The following is a 20,216-nucleotide window of genomic DNA, read 5'->3' on the forward strand; positions in this document are numbered from 1 at the left end:
TAACAGTTTATCCTCGTTTAATGCTAGACACTGACACATACTTACACCCTTACACACACCCCTACACACACCCCTACACACACCCCTACACACACACACACACACACACACTCGGCTGCTCTTGTCTACTATCCTGTTGCCTAGTAACTTTACCCGTACCTATATGTACAGCGCTTTCAGAAAGTTTTCATCAGTGTTGTGTTCGAGACTGAGACCGGGCTGGAGGGGGCTAGACCGAGTCAAGACTGAGACCGGGCTGGAGGGGGCTAGACTGAGTCAATACTGAGACCGGGCTGGAGGGGGCTAGACTGAGACCGGGCTGGAGGGGGCTAGACCGAGTCAATACTGAGACCGGGCTGGAGGGGGCTAGACTGAGACCGGGCTGGAGGGGGCTAGACCGAGTCAAGACTGAGACCGGGCTGGAGGGGGCTAGACTGAGACCGGGCTGGAGGGGGCTAGACCGAGTCAAGACTGAGACCGGGCTGGAGGGGGCTAGACTGAGACCGGGCTGGAGGGGGCTAGACCGAGTCAAGACTGAGACCGGGCTGGAGGGGGCTAGACTGAGACCGGGCAGGAGGGGGCTAGACCGAGTCAAGACTGAGACCGGGCTGGAGGGGGCTAGACCGAGTCAAGACTGAGACCGGGCTGGAGGTGGCTAGACCGAGTCAAGACTGAGACCGGGCTGGAGGTGGCTAGACCGAGTCAAGACTGAGACCGGGCTGGAGGTGGCTAGACCGAGTCAAGACTGAGACCGGGCTGGAGGTGGCTAGACCGAGTCAAGACTGAGACCGGGCTGGAGGTGGCTAGACCGAGAGTCAAGACTGAGACCGGGCTGGAGGGGGCTAGACCGAGTTAAGACGGAGACCGGGCTGGAGGTGGCTAGACCGAGTCAAGACTGAGACCGGGCTGAAAGGGGCTAGACGAGTCAAGACTGAGACCGGGCTGGAGCGGGGCTAGATCGAGTCAAGACTGAGACCGGGCTGGAGGGGGCTAGACCGAGTCAAGACTGAGACCGGGCTGGAGAGGGCTAGACCGAGTCAAGCCTGAGACCGGGAAGAGGGGGCGGGGGGGGGGGGCGAGACTGAGTCAAGCCCGAGACCGGGAGGGGGCGAGACTGAGTCAAGACTGAGACTGGGCTGGAGGGGGCTAGACCGAGTCAAGACTGAGACCAGGCTGGAGGGGGCTAGACCGAGTCAAGACTGAGACCGGGCTGGAGGTGGCTAGACCGAGTCAAGACTGAGACCGGGCTGGAGGTGGCTAGACCGAGAGTCAAGACTGAGACCGGGCTGGAGGGGGCTAGACCGAGTTAAGACGGAGACCGGGCTGGAGGTGGCTAGACCGAGTCAAGACTGAGACCGGGCTGAAGGGGGCTAGACGAGTCAAGACTGAGACCGGGCTGGAGCGGGGCTAGACCGAGTCAAGACTGAGACCGGGCTGGAGGGGGCTAGACCGAGTCAAGACTGAGACCGGGCTGGAGAGGGCTAGACCGAGTCAAGCCTGAGACCGGGAAGAGGGGGCGGGGGGGGGGGGGGGGGGGGGGGCGAGACTGAGTCAAGCCCGAGACCGGGAGGGGGCGAGACTGAGTCAAGACTGAGACTGGGCTGGAGGGGGCTAGACCGAGTCAAGACTGAGACCAGGCTGGAGGTGGCTAGACCGAGTCAAGACTGAGACCGGGCTGGAGGTGGCTAGACCGAGTCAAGACTGAGACCGGGCTGGAGGTGGCTAGACCGAGAGTCAAGACTGAGACCGGGCTGGAGGGGGCTAGACCGAGTTAAGACGGAGACCGGGCTGGAGGTGGCTAGACCGAGTCAAGACTGAGACCGGGCTGAAGGGGGCTAGACGAGTCAAGACTGAGACCGGGCTGGAGCGGGGCTAGACCGAGTCAAGACTGAGACCGGGCTGGAGGGGGCTAGACCGAGTCAAGACTGAGACCGGGCCGGAGAGGGCTAGACCGAGTCAAGCCTGAGACCGGGAGGGGGCGAGACTGAGTCAAGACTGAGACTGGGCTGGAGGGGGCTAGACCGAGTCAAGACTGAGACCAGGCTGGAGGGGGCGAGACCGAGTCAAGACTGAGACCGGGAGGGGGTTGAGACTGAGCCGAGACCGGGCTGGAGGGGGCTAGACCGAGTCAAGACTGAGACCGGGAGGGGGGGGGGGGAACTGAGTCAAGACGGAAACCGGGCTGGAGGGGGCAAGACCAAGTCAAGACCGAGACCGGGAGGGGGTGGGGGGGGCGAGACCGAGTCAAGACTGAGACCGGGAGGGGGTTGAGACTGAGCCGAGACCGGGCTGAAGGGGGCTAGACCGAGTCAAGACTGAGACCGGGAGGGGGGGGGGGGGGAACTGAGTCAAGACGGAAACCGGGCTGGAGGGGGCAAGACCAAGTCAAGACCGAGACCGGGAGGGGGTGGGGGGGGGCGAGACCGAGTCAAGACCAAGACCAGTAAAATGCGAGTCCAATTCAAGACCATGATTGTAATTTTGTCAAATCACCACCATAATATGAGTTGATGTCCAATATTTCTGTGTTCACATTTCAGAACATCATACAGTTGAAGTCAGAACTTTGCATACACTTAGGAGTCATTTAAAGGTTGTTTTTCAACCACTTTCACAAATTTCTTGTTAACAAACTATAGTTTTGGCAAGTCGTTTAGGATATCTACTTTGTGCATGACACAAGTAATTTTTCCAACATTTACATTTACATTGTTTACATTTTCCAACAATTATTTCACTTACAATTCATAGTATCACAACTCCAGTGGGTCAGAAGATTACACGCAGAAGGGCACTTTTCGGCATTTGCGCGGCAGGCCGTGCAGCTGGGCCAGATCTCCCAGGAAGTCATTGAACGAAGTCTCTCGGGCATTCGGTTGTCGTTTCATAAAATGTTTACATTTTGGTCATTTTTCCGCTTCCAGATGACGAATGGAATCTTATTGCAAATGTATAAAACATCACCAATTACGACACGGCCATTTCTCCTAAACGGAAAAGACTTTGAAGACGGAACTTGGTGAGCATAGGTTTGGCATAATGGGGAGTTGGCCCCGAACACGATGGTGTCGAGGCCTCAACGCTTTTTTTGAGTTAAGGCCATTTTCCTGGGATTAAAGGTCAAAAACGAAAATAGAGCGCTAATTTGACCGCTTCATGTCAAAGTACATGAATCTACAGTGTCAGGAAAAAAAGAAACAGCCATTATTCTATCGTAATTTACGTAATTTGATTTCTGAAATAACACACACTCATTCAACACTCTGTAAATAAGTCAGTTCTTAACGTAAAGACTCAATATACAAATTCAATATTCTGACCCCAAGGAGGATATGTGTTCACTTTCAGCTTCAACCGGAATCTAAATAGTTAAAATAGTGAAAAAATATCAGATATTTTCAAAACTTCACGTGTGATTAGGATGAACTGTAAATCAGTCATTTCTCCCAACAAACGTCACACACACACACACACACACACACACACACACACACACACACACACACACACACACACACACACACACACACACACACACACACACACACACACACACACACACACACACAGCAAGGAGGGAGTGACACAGTGCGGTGCTTAAAGAAACTCAGAGCCTAGGCCGTGCCGAGTTCAACGAGATGCCCTGCTTGACCGTAGCTTGCTCGGTCTGAGCGCAGCGACCGTGAAAAAATAGGTATAAAATGAAGCGTGGCCCTAAAATTTCAGGTGCTTTTGGGGGACAGCGGGGGAACCGTTACGGTTAGAAGCACAGTTCAACTTTAAGAATGTTCATGAGGTCCTCCCGATCTGTGCAAGCTTAACCTTGACTTTGTGGTATTAACCCTTAGCAAACAGTTTGCAATGACTTCTCTCCCCATAGGAATACATTGCCGATAGTGCACGGTGAGTTATGTGGCTCTAGAAGGTTCTCAGACCCAGAAAAAGCCTCGTACATTTGCAATAACTTCAATTCATTTTCACCTTCACGAAAATGACGACATTTAGAAAAGGCCCAGAGTCGCAAGACTAGGTGCATTGAAACTGCCTCGGCCCATAGAGACGGACCCTAACGTTTCTGTCCGATAGCTCATTCAAGGACCCCGTAGCAACGCCTGGAAAATGTGGATTTTCAGCACCAATTAAGGTCGCGGCTCAGGCTCCAAATTACCTATCGAGCCAAAACTTGGGATTCGGGGTCGCCTCAGCTAGGTCTACACATAATGTCAGAACTGAACCCGCAGAACGTAGCTACATTTTGAATGTTTTAATTATGTTTTAAACAGAAAGCTCTGTGAATTTTGGGCCTGCTCTGAAATATGTGATAGTTGGCTTCAAAACAAGTTGGAAAAAGTGGACGTGGTGTCAGTTTGTATCAGTTTGATGTCTAATTGACTGATGGACAGTGACTTGATGGCTGACTTTTGTCCATTTACAATATGTTTAAACAGTGACAAATTTGTGATGGTAAATGCCCATTGAAACATATTGCAAATGCACAGTGCATTTGCAATATGATTCAACAGTGCAAAAACATCACCAAATGGAGATGATGAAATCAACACAACGAGTGATGGAGAGGAACCACTATCACTGCCCGGCCATCCCGAGTTCATCGGGCCAGTCAATTTTGCATTTCTGCATAATTTTTGAGCATGTCAAATTTGTGATGGTAAATGCCCATTGGAACATGTTGCAAATAGACAGCCGTGCACCGGGTGATTGGAAAAGGTTACCAGAAGCACATTTTTTTAATTGTTTTTAATGCCTTTAGGGGGGTGCAAGGGGTCCACGGTTGGTGAGGGAGCACCCTCCACCCGTGCCCCTGGTCATTTGGACATTTTTCAAAAAATCGTTAAAAAACAACAGAGTCCCACTTCTCCCTCCTTATACATGACAAATAGACCATCTAGGTTGATTCATGGCTTAGCATAGTGCTTTATTTCATCTGGGCAGTATAAATGCAATTTGGACATGGTTCATTGACTTTTGGGTTTGAAAACCGACTTCCTATGATCGTACATAGCAAATGGACAAAACATCCTGATTTGGCACTTTCAATACTTTCATATTGCATTTGGACACTTCTTATGGCATTTGGCAATGGTTCACTGACTTTTGACTTCCTATGATATCATATTGCAAATGGACAAAACATATGCCTTATGGACAAGTTATTAAAAATATGACAATAAAATATGACAAATGTATGTTCAATAAGAATTTGTTCTTAACTGACTTGCCTAGTTAAATAAAGGTAAAAAAATGTAACTCTGCAAACTCCAGCATTGTCACGCCTGCTCCCTTCTCATCCTGGTGTTCGAAGGCGCCAGGCTCCCCAGCATTACGCACTCCTGCCTTTCCCCGTCCCGCGTATTCCCCCGCTTCTGCAGTGACTGTCGAATGACGTTGTTCTGCCCGTGTGCTGACTCTGTGCCTGTCTTACTTCATGTCTGTTCCTTATTAAATTTTGACTCCCCGTACCTGCTTCTCAACTCCGGCATCGGGCGCTACAAGTGTAGATTTGGCCTTGTGTTTTAGGTTATTGTCCAACTGAAAGGTGAAATTTTCTCCCAGTGTCTGGTGGCAATCAAACAACCAGGTTTTCCTCTAGGATTTTGCCTGGTTAATTCCAGTCTGTTTCTTTTTTTTAATCCTGAAACTATGGAGAGTGGTACTCAAATGTGTTATGTTTTGGGAAAATCCAATACAACACTCTGTATTCAGGACAACATTTTAATTTCTTTGCCACATTTTTTGCCATATATTTTCTATGTTGGACAGCTTTCTTATTTCCACATTGTCAAGTAGTGTTGAGGAGTAACTACAATGTTGATCCATCCTCAGTTTTCTCCTGTCACAACCATTAAACTCCAAAACTGTTTTAAAGTCACCATTGGCCGTATGGTGAAATCCCTGAGCAGTTTCCTTCCTCTCCGGCAAGAAGGACACCTGTATCTTTGTAGTGACTGGGTATATTGATACACCATTCAAAGTGTAATAACTTCACCATGCTCAAAGGGATATTCAACATCTGTATTTAAAAAAAAAACGTATCAATAGGTGCCCTTCTTCTTTGCGAGGCATTGGAAAACCACCCTGGTCTTTGTGGTTGAATCTGTGTTTGAAATCCACTGTTTGACTGAGGGACCTTACAGATAATTGTATGTTGGGGTACAGAGATGAGGTAGTCATTAAAAAAAAATCATGTTAAACACTATTATTGCACACAGAGTGAGTCCATGCAACTTATTATGTGACTTGTTAAACACATGTTTACAAATGTTTACTCCTGAACGTATTTAGACTTGCCAATAAGAGGTTGAATAATAATAATAATTATTGTATTAATTTGTAAACATTTCTAAAAACATATTTCCAGGAGAGTGACAACAATTTTTTATTTCATTCAGACTAACACAAAATGTGGAAAATTCATTTTCGGGTTACCTTGTACCCCTGCACATCGACAATGTATTGTTACTCCCCGTATATGTATTGTTATAGCCCATGTTATTTTTTACTTGTTAATGCTATTCGTTATTTAATCCTTGTCTGTATTTCTATTTATTTCTCTCTGCATTGTTGTAAAATGACCCATAGGTCAGCATTTCACTATTAGCATACGCCTGTTGTTTTATGAAGTACTTAACAAATGGAATTTGATCGTGATTGAAATAGCTTCCGGCAGTCATTTTGGGTGCCTGAACTCATGCATGTTTAAGCAAATATTCTGTTAGAGGTTCTGGAAGTCAAGCAGTAGAACATGTGAGGTTCTGGAACTCAGTTCTGGTGTTCTGTTCCATGTTCCTTGTGTATTTCCCTCAGTGATTCAAAGAGCAACTGGAAAGAAAAACATATGTATATACATTGATCAAGTTCTAATGATAATATTATGTACTTCAGTGTATCTTTGGAGGTGGAAGAGACATTTCCCAACTGCTGCAGTGTGTCTGGGGCTGCTGTGTGTTCTCCTACTGGCTTGGATCATAGGCCTGTTACTCTACCGTGAGTTTGATATGTTCTCATTCAAACATTCTTCATCATCAGTGGTGTAATGACCAGGGTTCAATTACATTTCAATACCATTCAATTTAATTCAGAAAACACACCAAATTCCAATTCCACACGTTTCTAATTGAAAATTATTCCAGTGTACTTCCCGAATTGACTGGAATTGAAATTGACATCAGTCTGGGTCATGTCTCATTAACTTTTCCACTTTTATCTTGGTTGTTGATTGTATTATTTCACAGAGAGAAACCAATTGACCAGTTTCAACACCCTGACCAAAGAGAGAGACCAGATACAGACCAGCTACAACACCCCGACCAAAGTGAGAGACCAGCTACAGACCAGCTACAACACCCTGACCAAAGAGAGAGACCAGCTACAGACTAGCAACAACACGCTGACCAAAGAGAGAGACCAGCTACAGACCAGCTACAACACCCTGACCAAAGAGAGAGACCAGCTACAGACCAGCTACAACACCCTGACCAAAGAGAGAGACCAGCTACAGACCAGCTACAACACTCTGACCAAAGAGAGAGACCAGCTACAGACCAGCTACAACACCCTGACCGAAGAGAGAGACCAGCTACAGACCAGTTCCAACACCCTGACCAAAGAGAAAGACCAGCTACAGACCAGTTCCAACACCCTGACCAAAGAGAGAGACCAGCTACAGACCAGTTTCAACACCCTGACCAAAGAGAGAGACCATCTACAGACCAGTTCCAACACCCTGACCAAAGAGAGAGACCAGCTACAGACCAGTTCCAACAACCTGACCAAAGAGAGAGACCAGCTACAGACCAGTTACAACACCCTGACCAAAGAGAGAGACCAGCTACAGACCAGTTCCAACACCCTGACCAAAGAGAAAGACCAGATACAGACCAGCTACAACACCCTGACCAAAGAGAGAGACCAGCTACAGACCAACTACAACACCCTGACCAAAGAGAGAGACCAGCTACAGACCAGTAACAACACCCTTACTGCAGAAAGAGACCAGCTGCAGACCAGCTACAACACCCTGACCAAACAGAGAGACCAGCTACAGACCAGCTACAACTCCCTGACCAAAGAGAGAGACCAATTACAGACCAGCTACAACACCCTGACCAAAGAGAGAGACCAGCTCCAGACCAGTAACAACACCCTTACTGCAGAAAGAGACCAGCTGCAGACCAATTATAACACCCTGACCAAACAGAGAGACCAGCTACAGACCAGCTGCAACACCCTGACTGCAGGAAGAGACCAGATACAGACTAACAACAACAGCCTGACCAAAGAGAGAGACCAGCTGCAGACCAGCAACAACACCCTGACTGAAGAAAGAGACCAGCTACAAAAAGAGGCAGAATGTCTGAAACAATCTTTAGTTCAGAAAGGTGAGTGAAATTGGCTAATGTCTGTTCTGTTATCAGTTCACATGACACGTACAAACAGGCAATTCAACTTACATTAAAGGAAATATGTGAGAAAAAAGCGGACTTCCATACCGTCCATTAGTTAGTGTCCCGTCTTCCTTGACTGTCTGATTGATACTTAATTCATTGTTGTATTAACGTGACTAAAGCAAGAAATGTTCAACTTATAGTGTGTCCGAACGGATGGAAGAAGCTTGGTAGCAGTTGTTATTACGTCTCTACTGAGACAAAATCCTGGGAGGAGAGCAGACAGGACTGCAGAAATCGAGGAGCAGACCTGGTGGTCATCAAGAGCGAAGACGATCAGGTGTGTGTGTGAGGTAGAGAGAAAAAAAGAGAGAGAGAGATAACGAGCAGTAATGACTATGTTTTAACAATGTTGTCTCTCTCCCACAACTACAGACATTTGTCAATTGGTTATGCGGTGTAAAGAACTATGTCTGGATTGGTCTGACTGACTCTGTTACTGAGGGGACCTGGAAATGGGTGGACGACACACCACTGACCACAAAGTAAGACATTAATGAATTCTGTGTCACTATGACATCACTGTCTGGAGTATGAGGTTTGGAGTGGACAGCCTGATTATATGTGTTGTTTCTTCTACAGGTATTGGAACAGTGGACAGTCTGATTCTGTGTTGTTTCTTCTACAGGTATTGGAACAGTGGAAAGCCTGATTCTGTGTTGTTTCTTCTACAGGTATTGGAACAGTGGACAGCCTGATTCTGTGTTGTTTCTTCTACAGGTATTGGAACAGTGGACAGTCTGATTCTGTGTTGTTTCTTCTACAGGTATTGGAACAGTGGACAGCCTGATTCTGTGTTGTTTCTTCTACAGGTATTGGAACAGTGGACAGCCTGATTCTATGTGTTGTTTCTCTTACAGGTATTGGAACAGTGGACAGTCTGATTCTGTGTTGTTTCTTCTACAGGTATTGGAACAGTGGACAGTCTGATTCTGTGTTGTTTCTTCTACAGGTATTGTAACAGTGGACAGTCTGATTCTGTGTTGTTTCTTCTAAAGGTATTGGAACAGTGGACAGCCTGATTCTATGTGTTGTTTCTTCTACAGGTATTGGAACAGTGGACAGTCTGATTCTATGTTTGTCCTACAGGTATTGGAACAGTGGACAGCCTGATTCTATGTGTTGTTTCTTCTACAGGTATTGGAACAGTGGACAGTCTGATGCTGTGTTGTTTCTTCTACAGGTATTGGAACAGTGGACAGTCTGATTCTGTGTTGTTTCTTCTACAGGTATTGGAACAGTGGACAGCCTGATTCTGTGTTGTTTCTTCTACAGGTATTGGAACAGTGGACAGTCTGATTATGTGTTGTTTCTCCTACAGGTATTGGAACAGTGGACAGCCTGATTCTGTGTTGTTTCTTCTACAGGTATTGGAACAGTGGACAGTCTGATTCTGTGTTGTTTCTTCTACAGGTATTGGAACAGTAAAGAGCCTAATGGTGGAGGAGCAGAGAACTGTGTGTATTTCTACTCCTGGTCATCAGACACAGGAGAATGGTGGGACTATGACTGTTCCTATAAATACAGATGGATCTGTGAGAAATAGGATTCTTCTGGGTTCTCTGTCTGAACTGGTAAATTGGATTCTCCTTGGTCGTCTCTCTGAACTGCTAACTAGGATTCTCCTTGGTCGTCTCTCTGAACTGCTAAATATGAATCTCCTTGGTCGTCTCTCTGTACTGCTAACTGGGATTCTCGTTGGTCGTCTCTCTGAACTGCTAAACAGGATTCTCGTTGGTCGTCTCTCTGAACTTCTAAATAGGATTCTCCTTGGTAGTCTCTCTGTACTGCTAACTAAGGATCTCCTTGGTAGTCTTTCTGTACTGCTAAATATGATTCTCCTTGGTCGTCTCTCTGAACTGCTAACTAGGATTCTCCTTGGTCGTCTCTCTGAACTGCTAACTAGGATTCTCCTTGGTCGTCTCTCTGTACTGCTAACTAGGATTCTCCTTGGTTGTCTCTCTGAACTGCTAAATATGATTCTCCTTGGTCGTCTCTCTGAACTGCTAAATATGAATCTCCTTGGTCGTCTCTCTGTACTGCTAACTAGGATTCTCGTTGGTCGTCTCTCTGAACTGCTAAACAGGATTCTCGTTGGGCGTCTCTCTGAACTTCTAAATAGGATTCTCCTTGGTAGTCTCTCTGTACTGCAAACTAAGGATCTCCTTGGTAGTCTTTCTGTACTGCTAAATATGATTCTCCTTGGTCGTCTCTCTGAACTGCTAACTAGGATTCTCCTTGGTCGTCTCTCTGTACTGCTAACTAGGATTCTCCTTGGTTGTCTCTCTGAACTGCTAAATATGATTCTCCTTGGTCGTCTCTCTGAACTGCTAACTAGGATTCTCCTTGGTTGTCTCTCTGAACTGCTAACTAGGATTCTCCTTGGTCGTCTCTCTGAACTGCTAAATATGATTCTCCTTGGTCGTCTCTCTGTACTGCTAACTAGGATTCTCGTTGGTCGTCTCTCTGAACTGCTAAACAGGATTCTCCTTGGTCGTCTCTCTGAACTGCTAAATAGGATTCTCTTTGGTAGTCTCTCTGTACTGCTAACTAGGATTCTCCTTGGTCGTCTCTCTTCGGGGCAAAGAGAGGACAACTCGCTGGCACCAATGTTTTCTATAGCACAAAACTCCCATCAGGATGTGTAACAAACAATTTGGCTCCAGTAACAGAGGTGGACGGTGGTGGACGCGGTCCTTCGTTGCTACCGCATCGGTGACCCGCTCAACTGATTCCCCTGGGGGGGGGGGGGGGGGGTAAGAAAGGGCTTCTAACCTAGGGGCACGTCCCCAGTGGCAGTCAGGGGGCCAGCCAACAAATCACACCGTGTCCTGGCCTGTATCCTCTCGGACGGAGCACAGACCCCTTCCCCCGTGCCAAAGCTCTCCCCTCAGCACTTTTCACAAGAAACTGAGACAGGAAGACCTACTTCCTGTCGTCACCAAGCACCGTCTCCAAATCTCATTGTACTGGCCGTTTGTCATACAAGGTCTTTGTCACATCCAGGCGTCATGCCGAGGGCACAGAGCAAAAATATGATGAAAGGGGCAAATATGTTACATGGTAGATACAGTATCTGACATGGTAGATGCAGTATGTTACAATACAGTATGTTACATGGTAGAAACAGTATGTTACAATACAATATGTTACATGGTAGATACAGTATGTTACAATACAGTACGTTACATTGTAGATACAGTATGTCACATGGTAGATACAGTATGTTACAAGGTAGATGCAGTTTGTTACATGGTAGATACAGTATGTTACAATACAGTATGTTACATGGTAGATACAGTATGTTACAATACAGTATGTTACATGGTAGATACAGTATGGTACAATACAGTATGTTACATGGTAGATACAGTATGTTACATGGTAGATACAGTATGTTACATGGTAGATACAGTATGTTACGATACAGTATGTTACAATAGAGTATGTTACAATACAGTATGTTACATGGTAGATACAGAATGTTAAAATACAGTATGTTACATGGTAGATACAGTATGTTACATTGTAGATACAGTATGTTACAATACAGTATGTTACATTGTAGATGCAGTATGTTACAATACAGTATGTTACATGGTAGATACAGTATGTTACATGGTAGATACAGTATGTCACATGGTAGATACAGTATGTTACAATACAGTATGTTACAATAGAGTATGTTACAATACAGTATGTTACATGGTAGATACATTATGTTACATGGTAGATACAGTATGTTACATGGTAGATACAGTATGGTACAATACAGTATGTTACATGGTAGATACAGTATGTTACATGGTAGATACAGTATGTTACATGGTAGATACAGTATGTTACATGGTAGATACAGTATGTTACGATACAGTATGTTACAATAGAGTATGTTACAATACAGTATGTTACATGGTAGATACATTATGTTACATGGTAGATACAGTATGTTACATGGTAGATACAGTATGGTACAATACAGTATGTTACATGGTAGATACAGTATGTTACATGGTAGATACGGTATTTTGCATGGTAGATACAGTATGTTACATGGTAGATACAGTATGTTACATGGTAGATACAGTATGTTACATGGTAGATACAGTATGTTACATGGTAGATACAGTATGTTACGTGGTAGATACAGTTTGGTTGCTCCTTTAGCTTCTATCCAATAACAAACTACTTCCTGCTTATGCAGTTTACCTTGTCAAACACATGATAAAACCAAGAGAATGAAAAGAAAACTAAATATATACAATAACAATTCAATGAACTGACATGTCTAGAAGGACTGTTCTCTACTGTATAATAGTTGATCCAAAATGGAGTCTAGAAGGACTGTTCTCTACTGTATAATAGTTGATCTAACATGGAGTCTAGAAGGACTGTTCTATACTGTATAATAGTTTATCCAAAATGGAGTCTAGAAGGACTGTTCTCTACTGTATAATAGTTGATCTAACATGGAGTCTAGAAGGACTGTTCTCTACTATATAATAGTTGATCTAACATGGGGTCTAGAAGGACTGTTCTCTACTGTATAATAGTTGATCTAACATGGAGTCTAGAAGGACTGTTCTCCACTATATAATAGTTGATCTAACATGGGGTCTAGAAGGACTGTTCTCTACTGTATAATAGTTGATCTAACATGGAGTCTAGAAGGACTGTTCTCTACTATATAATAGTTGATCTAACATGGGGTCTAGAAGGACTGTTCTCTACTGTATAATAGTTGATCTAACATGGAGTCTAGAAGGACTGTTCTCCACTATATAATAGTTGATCTAACATGGAGTTTAGCAGGGTTCACGGGAAGCAAGGCTAGGCTGTACAAAAACATCACTGGCAGGGGAATTAATGAACATCTGTGGGGGCGGGGCTCCATTGTGGTATGCTGCTCTGATAGATAGTCCATGGAATTTCTCTAGTAATGTCTTAAAACCCTGGTCATGGCGTCCCGACAGTGTATGGAGACCTTCCATAAGCCTCTGAAGTAGCTCCTCATGTTTTTCAATGGTGACTCCCTGCAGGGAGACAACTTTGAAGAGCCGGACTGAGTCGGCTGGGTGAGTCGTGACCAGTTCATAGTGTAATGACAAAGAGGCAGAGACAGATACAGGAGGCAGATGGTTTGAGTCTCTGATATTTATTGAAATACAAGGGTTAGGCAATGGGCAGGTCAGGGACAGCCAGAAGTTCATAAACAAGGTCAGAGTCCGAAAGGTACAGTGGGGGGAGACAGCCTCGAGGTCAAGGCAGGCTGAATGGTCAGGCAGGTGGGCTCAGTGTCAAGGCAGGCTGAATGGTCAGGCAGACAGGCTCGAGGTCAAGGCAGGCTGAATGGTCAGGCAGGTGGGCTCAGTGTCAAGGGCAGGCTGAATGGTCAAGCAGGTGGGCTCAGTGTCAAGGCAGGCTGAATGGTCAGGCAGGTGGGCTCAGTGTCAAGGCAGGCTGAATGGTCAGGCAGGTGGGCTCAGTGTCAAGGCAGGCTGAATGGTCAGGCAGGTGGGCTGGGTGTTAGGGCAGGCTGAATGGTCAGGCAGGTGGGCTCAGTGTCAAGGCAGGCTGAATGGTCAGGCAGGTGGGCTCAGTGTCAAGGCAGGCTGAATGGTCAGGCAGGTGGGCTCAGTGTCAAGGCAGGTTGAATGGTCAGGCAGGTGGGCTGGGTGTCAAGGCAGGCTGAATGGTCAGGCAGGTGGGCTCAGTGTCAAGGCAGGCTGAATGGTCAGGCAGGTGGGCTCAGTGTCAAGGCAGGTTGAATGGTCAGGCAGGTGGGCTCAGTGTCAAGGCAGGCTGAATGGTCAGGCAGGTGGGCTCAGTGTCAAGGCAGGCTGAATGGTCAGGCAGACAGGCTCGAGGTCAAGGCAGGCTGAATGGTCAGGCAGGTGGGCTCAGTGTCAAGGCAGGCTGAATGGTCAGGCAGACAGGCTCGAGGTCAAGGCAGGCTGAATGGTCAGGCAGGTGGGCTGGGTGTCAAGGCAGGCTGAATGGTCAGGCAGACAGGCTCGAGGTCAAGGCAGGCTGAATGGTCAGGCAGGTGGGCTCAGTGTCAAGGGCAGGCTGAATGGTCAAGCAGACAGGCTCGAGGTCAAGGCAGGCTGAATGGTCAGGCAGGTGGGCTGGGTGTCAAGGCAGGCTGAATGGTCAGGCAGACAGGCTCGAGGTCAAGGCAGGCTGAATGGTCAGGCAGGTGGGCTCAGTGTCAAGGGCAGGCTGAATGGTCAAGCAGACAGGCTCAGTGTCAAGGCAGGCTGAATGGTCAGGCAGGTGGGCTCAGTGTCAAGGCAGGTTGAATGGTCAGGCAGGTGGGCTCAGTGTCAAGGCAGGTTGAATGGTCAGGCAGGTGGGCTCAGTGTCAAGGCAGGTTGAATGGTCAGGCAGGTGGGCTCAGTGTCAAGGCAGGTTGAATGGTCAGGCAGGTGGGCTCAGTGTCAAGGCAGGCTGAATGGTCAGGCAGGTGGGCTCAGTGTCAAGGCAGGTTGAATGGTCAGGCAGGTGGGCTCAGTGTCAAGGGCAGGCTGAATGGTCAGGCAGGTGGGCTCAGTGTCAAGGCAGGCTGAATGGTCAGGCAGGTGGGCTCAGTGTCAAGGGCAGGCTGAATGGTCAGGCAGGTGGGCTCAGTGTCAAGGCAGGCTGAATGGTCAGGCAGGTGGGCTCAGTGTCAAGGGCAGGCTGAATGGTCAGGCAGGTGGGCTCAGTGTTAGGGCAGGCTGAATGGTCAGGCAGGTGGGCTCAGTGTCAAGGCAGGTTGAATGGTCAGGCAGGTGGGCTCAGTGTTAGGGCAGGCTGAATGGTCAGGCAGGTGGGCTCAGTGTTAGGGCAGGCTGAATGGTCAGGCAGGTGGGCTCAGTGTCAAGGCAGGCTGAATGGTCAGGCAGGTGGTCTGGGTGTCAAGGGCAGGCTGAATGGTCAGGCAGTTGGGCTCAGTGTCAAGGACAGGCTGAATGGTCAGGCAGGTGGGCTCAGTGTTAGGGCAGGCTGAATGGTCAGGCAGACAGGCTCGAGGTCAAGGCAGGCTGAATTGTCAGGCAGGTGGGCTCAGTGTCAAGGCAGGTTGAATGGTCAGGCAGGTGGGCTGGGTGTCAAGGCAGGCTGCCAAAATATTTCAAACTACTTTCCTAATACAACGTTAGGTATTTTTAAACGTTAATAATCGATGAAATTGTAGACGGGGCAATCTGTATTCAATACATGAACGGAAAGAAACCAGCTCTGCTTTTCACGTCTTGCGCAACTCACAAAAGTGTCCCCAGTTCCGAGTTGGCCTACTTCTTCATAGCGCAAAGGAATAACCTCAACCATATTCCAAAGACTGGCGACATCGTGTGGAAGCGGTAGGAACTGAAAATAGGTTCCTATTAAATATCCAATGGCAAAGACAATTTAGTGAACGGAGAGGGGAAAGAAAAAGAAAAAAAAATCTGAAAAGTTAGTACTCAGGGTTTTGCCTGCTACATAAGTTCTGTTATACATAATTCAAACAGTTTTAGAAACCTCAGAGTGTTTTCTATCCAAATCTATCCTCTTGCTTGTGCCTGTAGGTTTCCCCTGGTAACGTTGCGACTGTAAAAAGGTTTGTAATTACCTGACAAAATCTTAGTCTGGGATTTAACCCACCGTCTCGCCGTCTCGCAACGAGAGAAGAGAAGAAATATAACTTATAACCAAAACATTTTTTGGGGGGGTGAATTTAATACGGTTTAAATGTTTACAAACTTGATGCTCTGAAATGAAAGCAACTTCTGAAAAGTTATATTACGCTGGCCTGTGTTGAATGGAGCGACGACGGGGGAGGGAGGAACGCTCAACTCAACTCAAACTGTAATCTGTGCCGCTCGGTCATGTTGTCATCAAGGCAGCTAGCTGCATCGCCCAGAGACATCTCTTTTCCATGAAATAAAAGTTTTAATTAATTGGGAAGGCAGATAAATCGTTCTTATCAAAATCAATCACTCCCCCTCCTCCCCAACAGACACCCCCCCCCCCTCACCAACAGACCCCTCCTCCCCGGTCAGTGTAACAGGAGAGGCCCTTCGTATCTGTTCGTTGGGCGTCAGGTGACCTGCTGTAAATACCATGTTGTCATCAAGGCAGCCAGGTGCATCTCTTTTCCATAAAATAAACGTTTTAATTAATTGAGAAGATAAATCGTTCTCATCAAAATCAATCACTTTTTTATGAAAACACAGAATGCTACTCATTACTCCACTCCGCTTAATTTACATAACATCTTTCCAAAGCGGAGCACCTGGCTCACGCCCAGGAGGCAGCCCTGCTCCAAGATGAATGCAAATCACTTCCCCCCCCCCCCCCCCCCCCCGGTTCAAACTCTCCCCACCGGGGTAACCTGGGCTCACGCCTAGGAGGGAAACTCCTCCCACCTGGGTACCGTGGTAACCCGGGCCAGATAAACAAATCCCCTCACTGACACACTTGTTGAATTAAGCAAGAGAACATGACAACAAAGTTCTTAATGAAACAACACAAGAGAACATGACAACAAAGTTCTTAATGAAAAAACACAGGAGAACATGACAACAAAGTTCTTAATGAAACAACACAGGTGACTGTAAAGAGGGAAGACAGAGAGGGTGACAACACGGTGATGACTGAGACATTCTAGACAGCGCAGGTGAGTGCAGTTAGATAGAGCAAAGTGTTGAGTGGTTGCAGTCATACTCCTCCCAATTTTTACGCACATTTATTCATATATGCGAATCTACCACGTGTGTTTATGCAAATCAGGCACATATAATGTTCTTTATGTTAACAGAACTATTTAAATACTATTTATTTAAAATGTGTGAGTGTGTGAGTGTGTGAGTGTGTGAGTGTGTGAGTGTGTGTGTGTGTGTGTGTGAGTGTGTGAGTGTGTGAGTGTGTGTATGTGAGTGTGTGAGTGTGTGTATGTGAGTGTGTGTATGTGAGTGTGTGAGTGTGTGAGTGTGTGTGTGTGTGAGTGTGTGTATGTGAGTGTGTATGTGTGAGGTGTGTATGTGAGGTGTGAGTGTGTGAGGTGTGAGTGTGTGAGGTGTGTATGTGAGGTGTGTATGTGAGTGTGTGAGTGTGTGAGGTGTGAGTGTGTGAGGGTGTGAGGTGTGTATGTGAGGTGTGTATGTGTGTGAGTGTGTGAGGTGTGAGTGTGTATGTGTGAGGTGTGTATGTGAGGTGTGTATGTGAGTGTGTGAGTGTGTGAGGTGTGAGGGTGTGTATGTGAGGTGTGTATGTGAGTGTGTGAGTGTGTGAGGGTGTGAGGTGTGAGTGTGTGAGGGTGTGAGTGTGTGAGGTGTGAGTGTGTGAGGTGTGAGTGTGTGTATGTGAGGGTGTGAGGTGTGTAGACTGTAATGTATACCTTGACCCCCACTGAAGGCTTCCCTGATAACAGCTGGTCTGGGGAAATGACCGAGACGAGGATGGTAACCAAGAACACACACATTTTCAACCTCTCACTTCCTCTTTCTCTCTCTCCTATTCACACACACACCGTTATTACTGGTGAAGGAAGAGAGGCACTACACACAGGACTCCTCAGACACACCCCTTATTACTGTAAAAGGAACAGGACGCACACACACGCACACGCACACAGACACACACACACACACTTATTACTGGTCAAGGAACAGGGGATTTACACACAGGACTCCTTAGACACACCCCTTATTACTGATGAAGGAAGGGAGGAATTACACACAGGACTCCTTCACACTTCTTATCCTCTGATAAACAGTGAGCTGGTAGTGTTTTGTGCACTTATTGTCTGCCAGCTTGTTTTGATGTAGATAGATAATGAGGAAGAGGGAAGGAGAAGTGAGAGTAATTGTAGACCATAGGCCCTCCCTGAAAAAAGATAGAGACATCTCTGAATAAATATTCTCTCTGGTGTTCATGTCATACAGGAGACAGTAAATATAGATCTCAGGCTCTCTCTGAGAAAGACAGAGACATCTCTGAATAACTATTCTCTCTGGTGTCCATGTCACAAAGGAGACAACAGTTATTCTTTGTGAGTTCACCGTCTTGCATTGAGCTACTGTTCACCCTGCTGTTGTTTTAAACATCATATCAGAGTTTCAGATTAAACCACTGCTTAAAATATAACAGGAAGTGGACCGACTGAGTTTCAAATGGTGTGAATGACATCACCACTGAAAACCCTCTGAGGCAGATGCAGACAAACAGTCTAACACATATCTCTGAGTAACTCTTCTCACTGAGACAGATGCAGACAAACAGTCTACCACATATCTCTGAGTAACTCTTCTCACTGAGACAGATGCAGACATACAGTCTAACACATATCTCTGAGTAACTCTTCTCACTGAGACAGCAGAGAAATCATTAGACTTCTCTGCTGTTTAGATCCTGCAGCTATCAGTTTGTAGCAGTGTGAAGAGTTAGACTAGACTCCTCTGCTGTTTATGTCCTGCAGCTATCAGGTTGTAGCAGTGTGAAGAGTTAGACTAGACTTCTCTGCTGTTTAGATCCTGCAGCTATCAGGTTGTAGCAGTGTGAAGAGTTAGACTAGACTTCTCTGCTGTTTATGTCCTGCAGCTATCACGTTGTAGCAGTGTGAAGAGTTAGACAGGTTGTAGCAGTATGAGAGGGAGATACAGAGAGAGACAGCGAGACAGATATGGAAGGAGAGAGAGACATTTAGACCCCCCTCCCTCCCCGGAAGAGGAAAGGAGAAGTGTGAGTAAAGGTCTCTAAATAACTATTATCTCTGGTGCCCATGTCACACAGGAGACAGTAAATATAGACCATAGGTCCTCTCTGAGAAAGATAGAGACATCTCTGAATAACTATTATCTCTGGTGCCCATGTCACACAGGAGACAGTAAATATAGACCATAGGCCCTCTCTGAGAAAGATAGAGACATCTCTGAATAACTATTATCTCTGGTGTCCATGTCACACAGGAGACAGTAAATATAGATCTCAGGCCCTCTCTGAGAAAGATAGAGACATCTCTGAATAACTATTATCTCTGGTGTCCATGTCACACAGGAGACAGTAAATATAGATCTCAGGCCCTCTCTGAGAAAGACAGAGACCTCTCTGAATAACTATTATCTCTGGTGTCCATGTCACACAGGAGACATAGTTTATAAAACTCTACATGGCCATTGATGGCCGCCCACAGATTGCAAGTAACACAGCTTTTCCCAAAACTCGGTCCTGGGAACCCCAAGAGGTGCACATTTTAGTTTTTGGCACAACACTACAAAGATAATAACTAATTTATCCTCAATCTTTGGTTACTAGAATCAGCTGTGTGGTGCTACGTAAACCTCTCAAAACCAGACTCATGGTCTGTGACGTGTGAATTCACAGGGTCACATTTTACTCCATGTGAATATGTTGTCACTTCAATGCTAATGTACACTGTCGTAAACTAAACTAATATAAACTAAATATACAAACTAATCTACACTGTGGTAAACTAAACTAATATAAACTAAATATATAAACTAATCTACACTGTGGTAAACTAAACTGATATAAACTAAATATACAAACTAATCTACACTGTGGTAAACTAAACTAATATAAACTAAATATATAAACTAATCTACACTGTGGTAAACTAAACTGATATAAACTAAATATACAAACTAATCTATACTGTAGTTAACTAAACTAATATGAACTAAATATACAAACTAATCTATACTGTGGTAAACAAACATGGTTCTCAGAAAATAAGTCTGTGGTCACATGGTGGTGGTTAGTGTCGTA

The 20,216-nt window shown here is 46.0% G+C and overlaps 1 protein-coding gene across 1 annotated transcript in view; it reads left to right on the forward strand.

Annotated features, from left to right (window-relative positions):
- Positions 1–20,216, forward strand: part of LOC139419345 (C-type lectin domain family 4 member M-like) — a 41,559-nt gene that overhangs the window by 8,421 nt on the left and 12,922 nt on the right. The window contains exons 2-3 of the mRNA XM_071169285.1: positions 7,837–8,399; positions 8,609–8,745. Of these exons, the coding sequence (XP_071025386.1) occupies positions 7,837–8,399; positions 8,609–8,745 (700 nt within the window). The remainder of the gene's footprint in view (positions 1–7,836; positions 8,400–8,608; positions 8,746–20,216) is intronic.

This window comes from Oncorhynchus clarkii, chromosome 10, assembly GCF_045791955.1.
Source record: "Oncorhynchus clarkii lewisi isolate Uvic-CL-2024 chromosome 10, UVic_Ocla_1.0, whole genome shotgun sequence".
Lineage (NCBI taxonomy): Eukaryota > Metazoa > Chordata > Actinopteri > Salmoniformes > Salmonidae > Oncorhynchus > Oncorhynchus clarkii.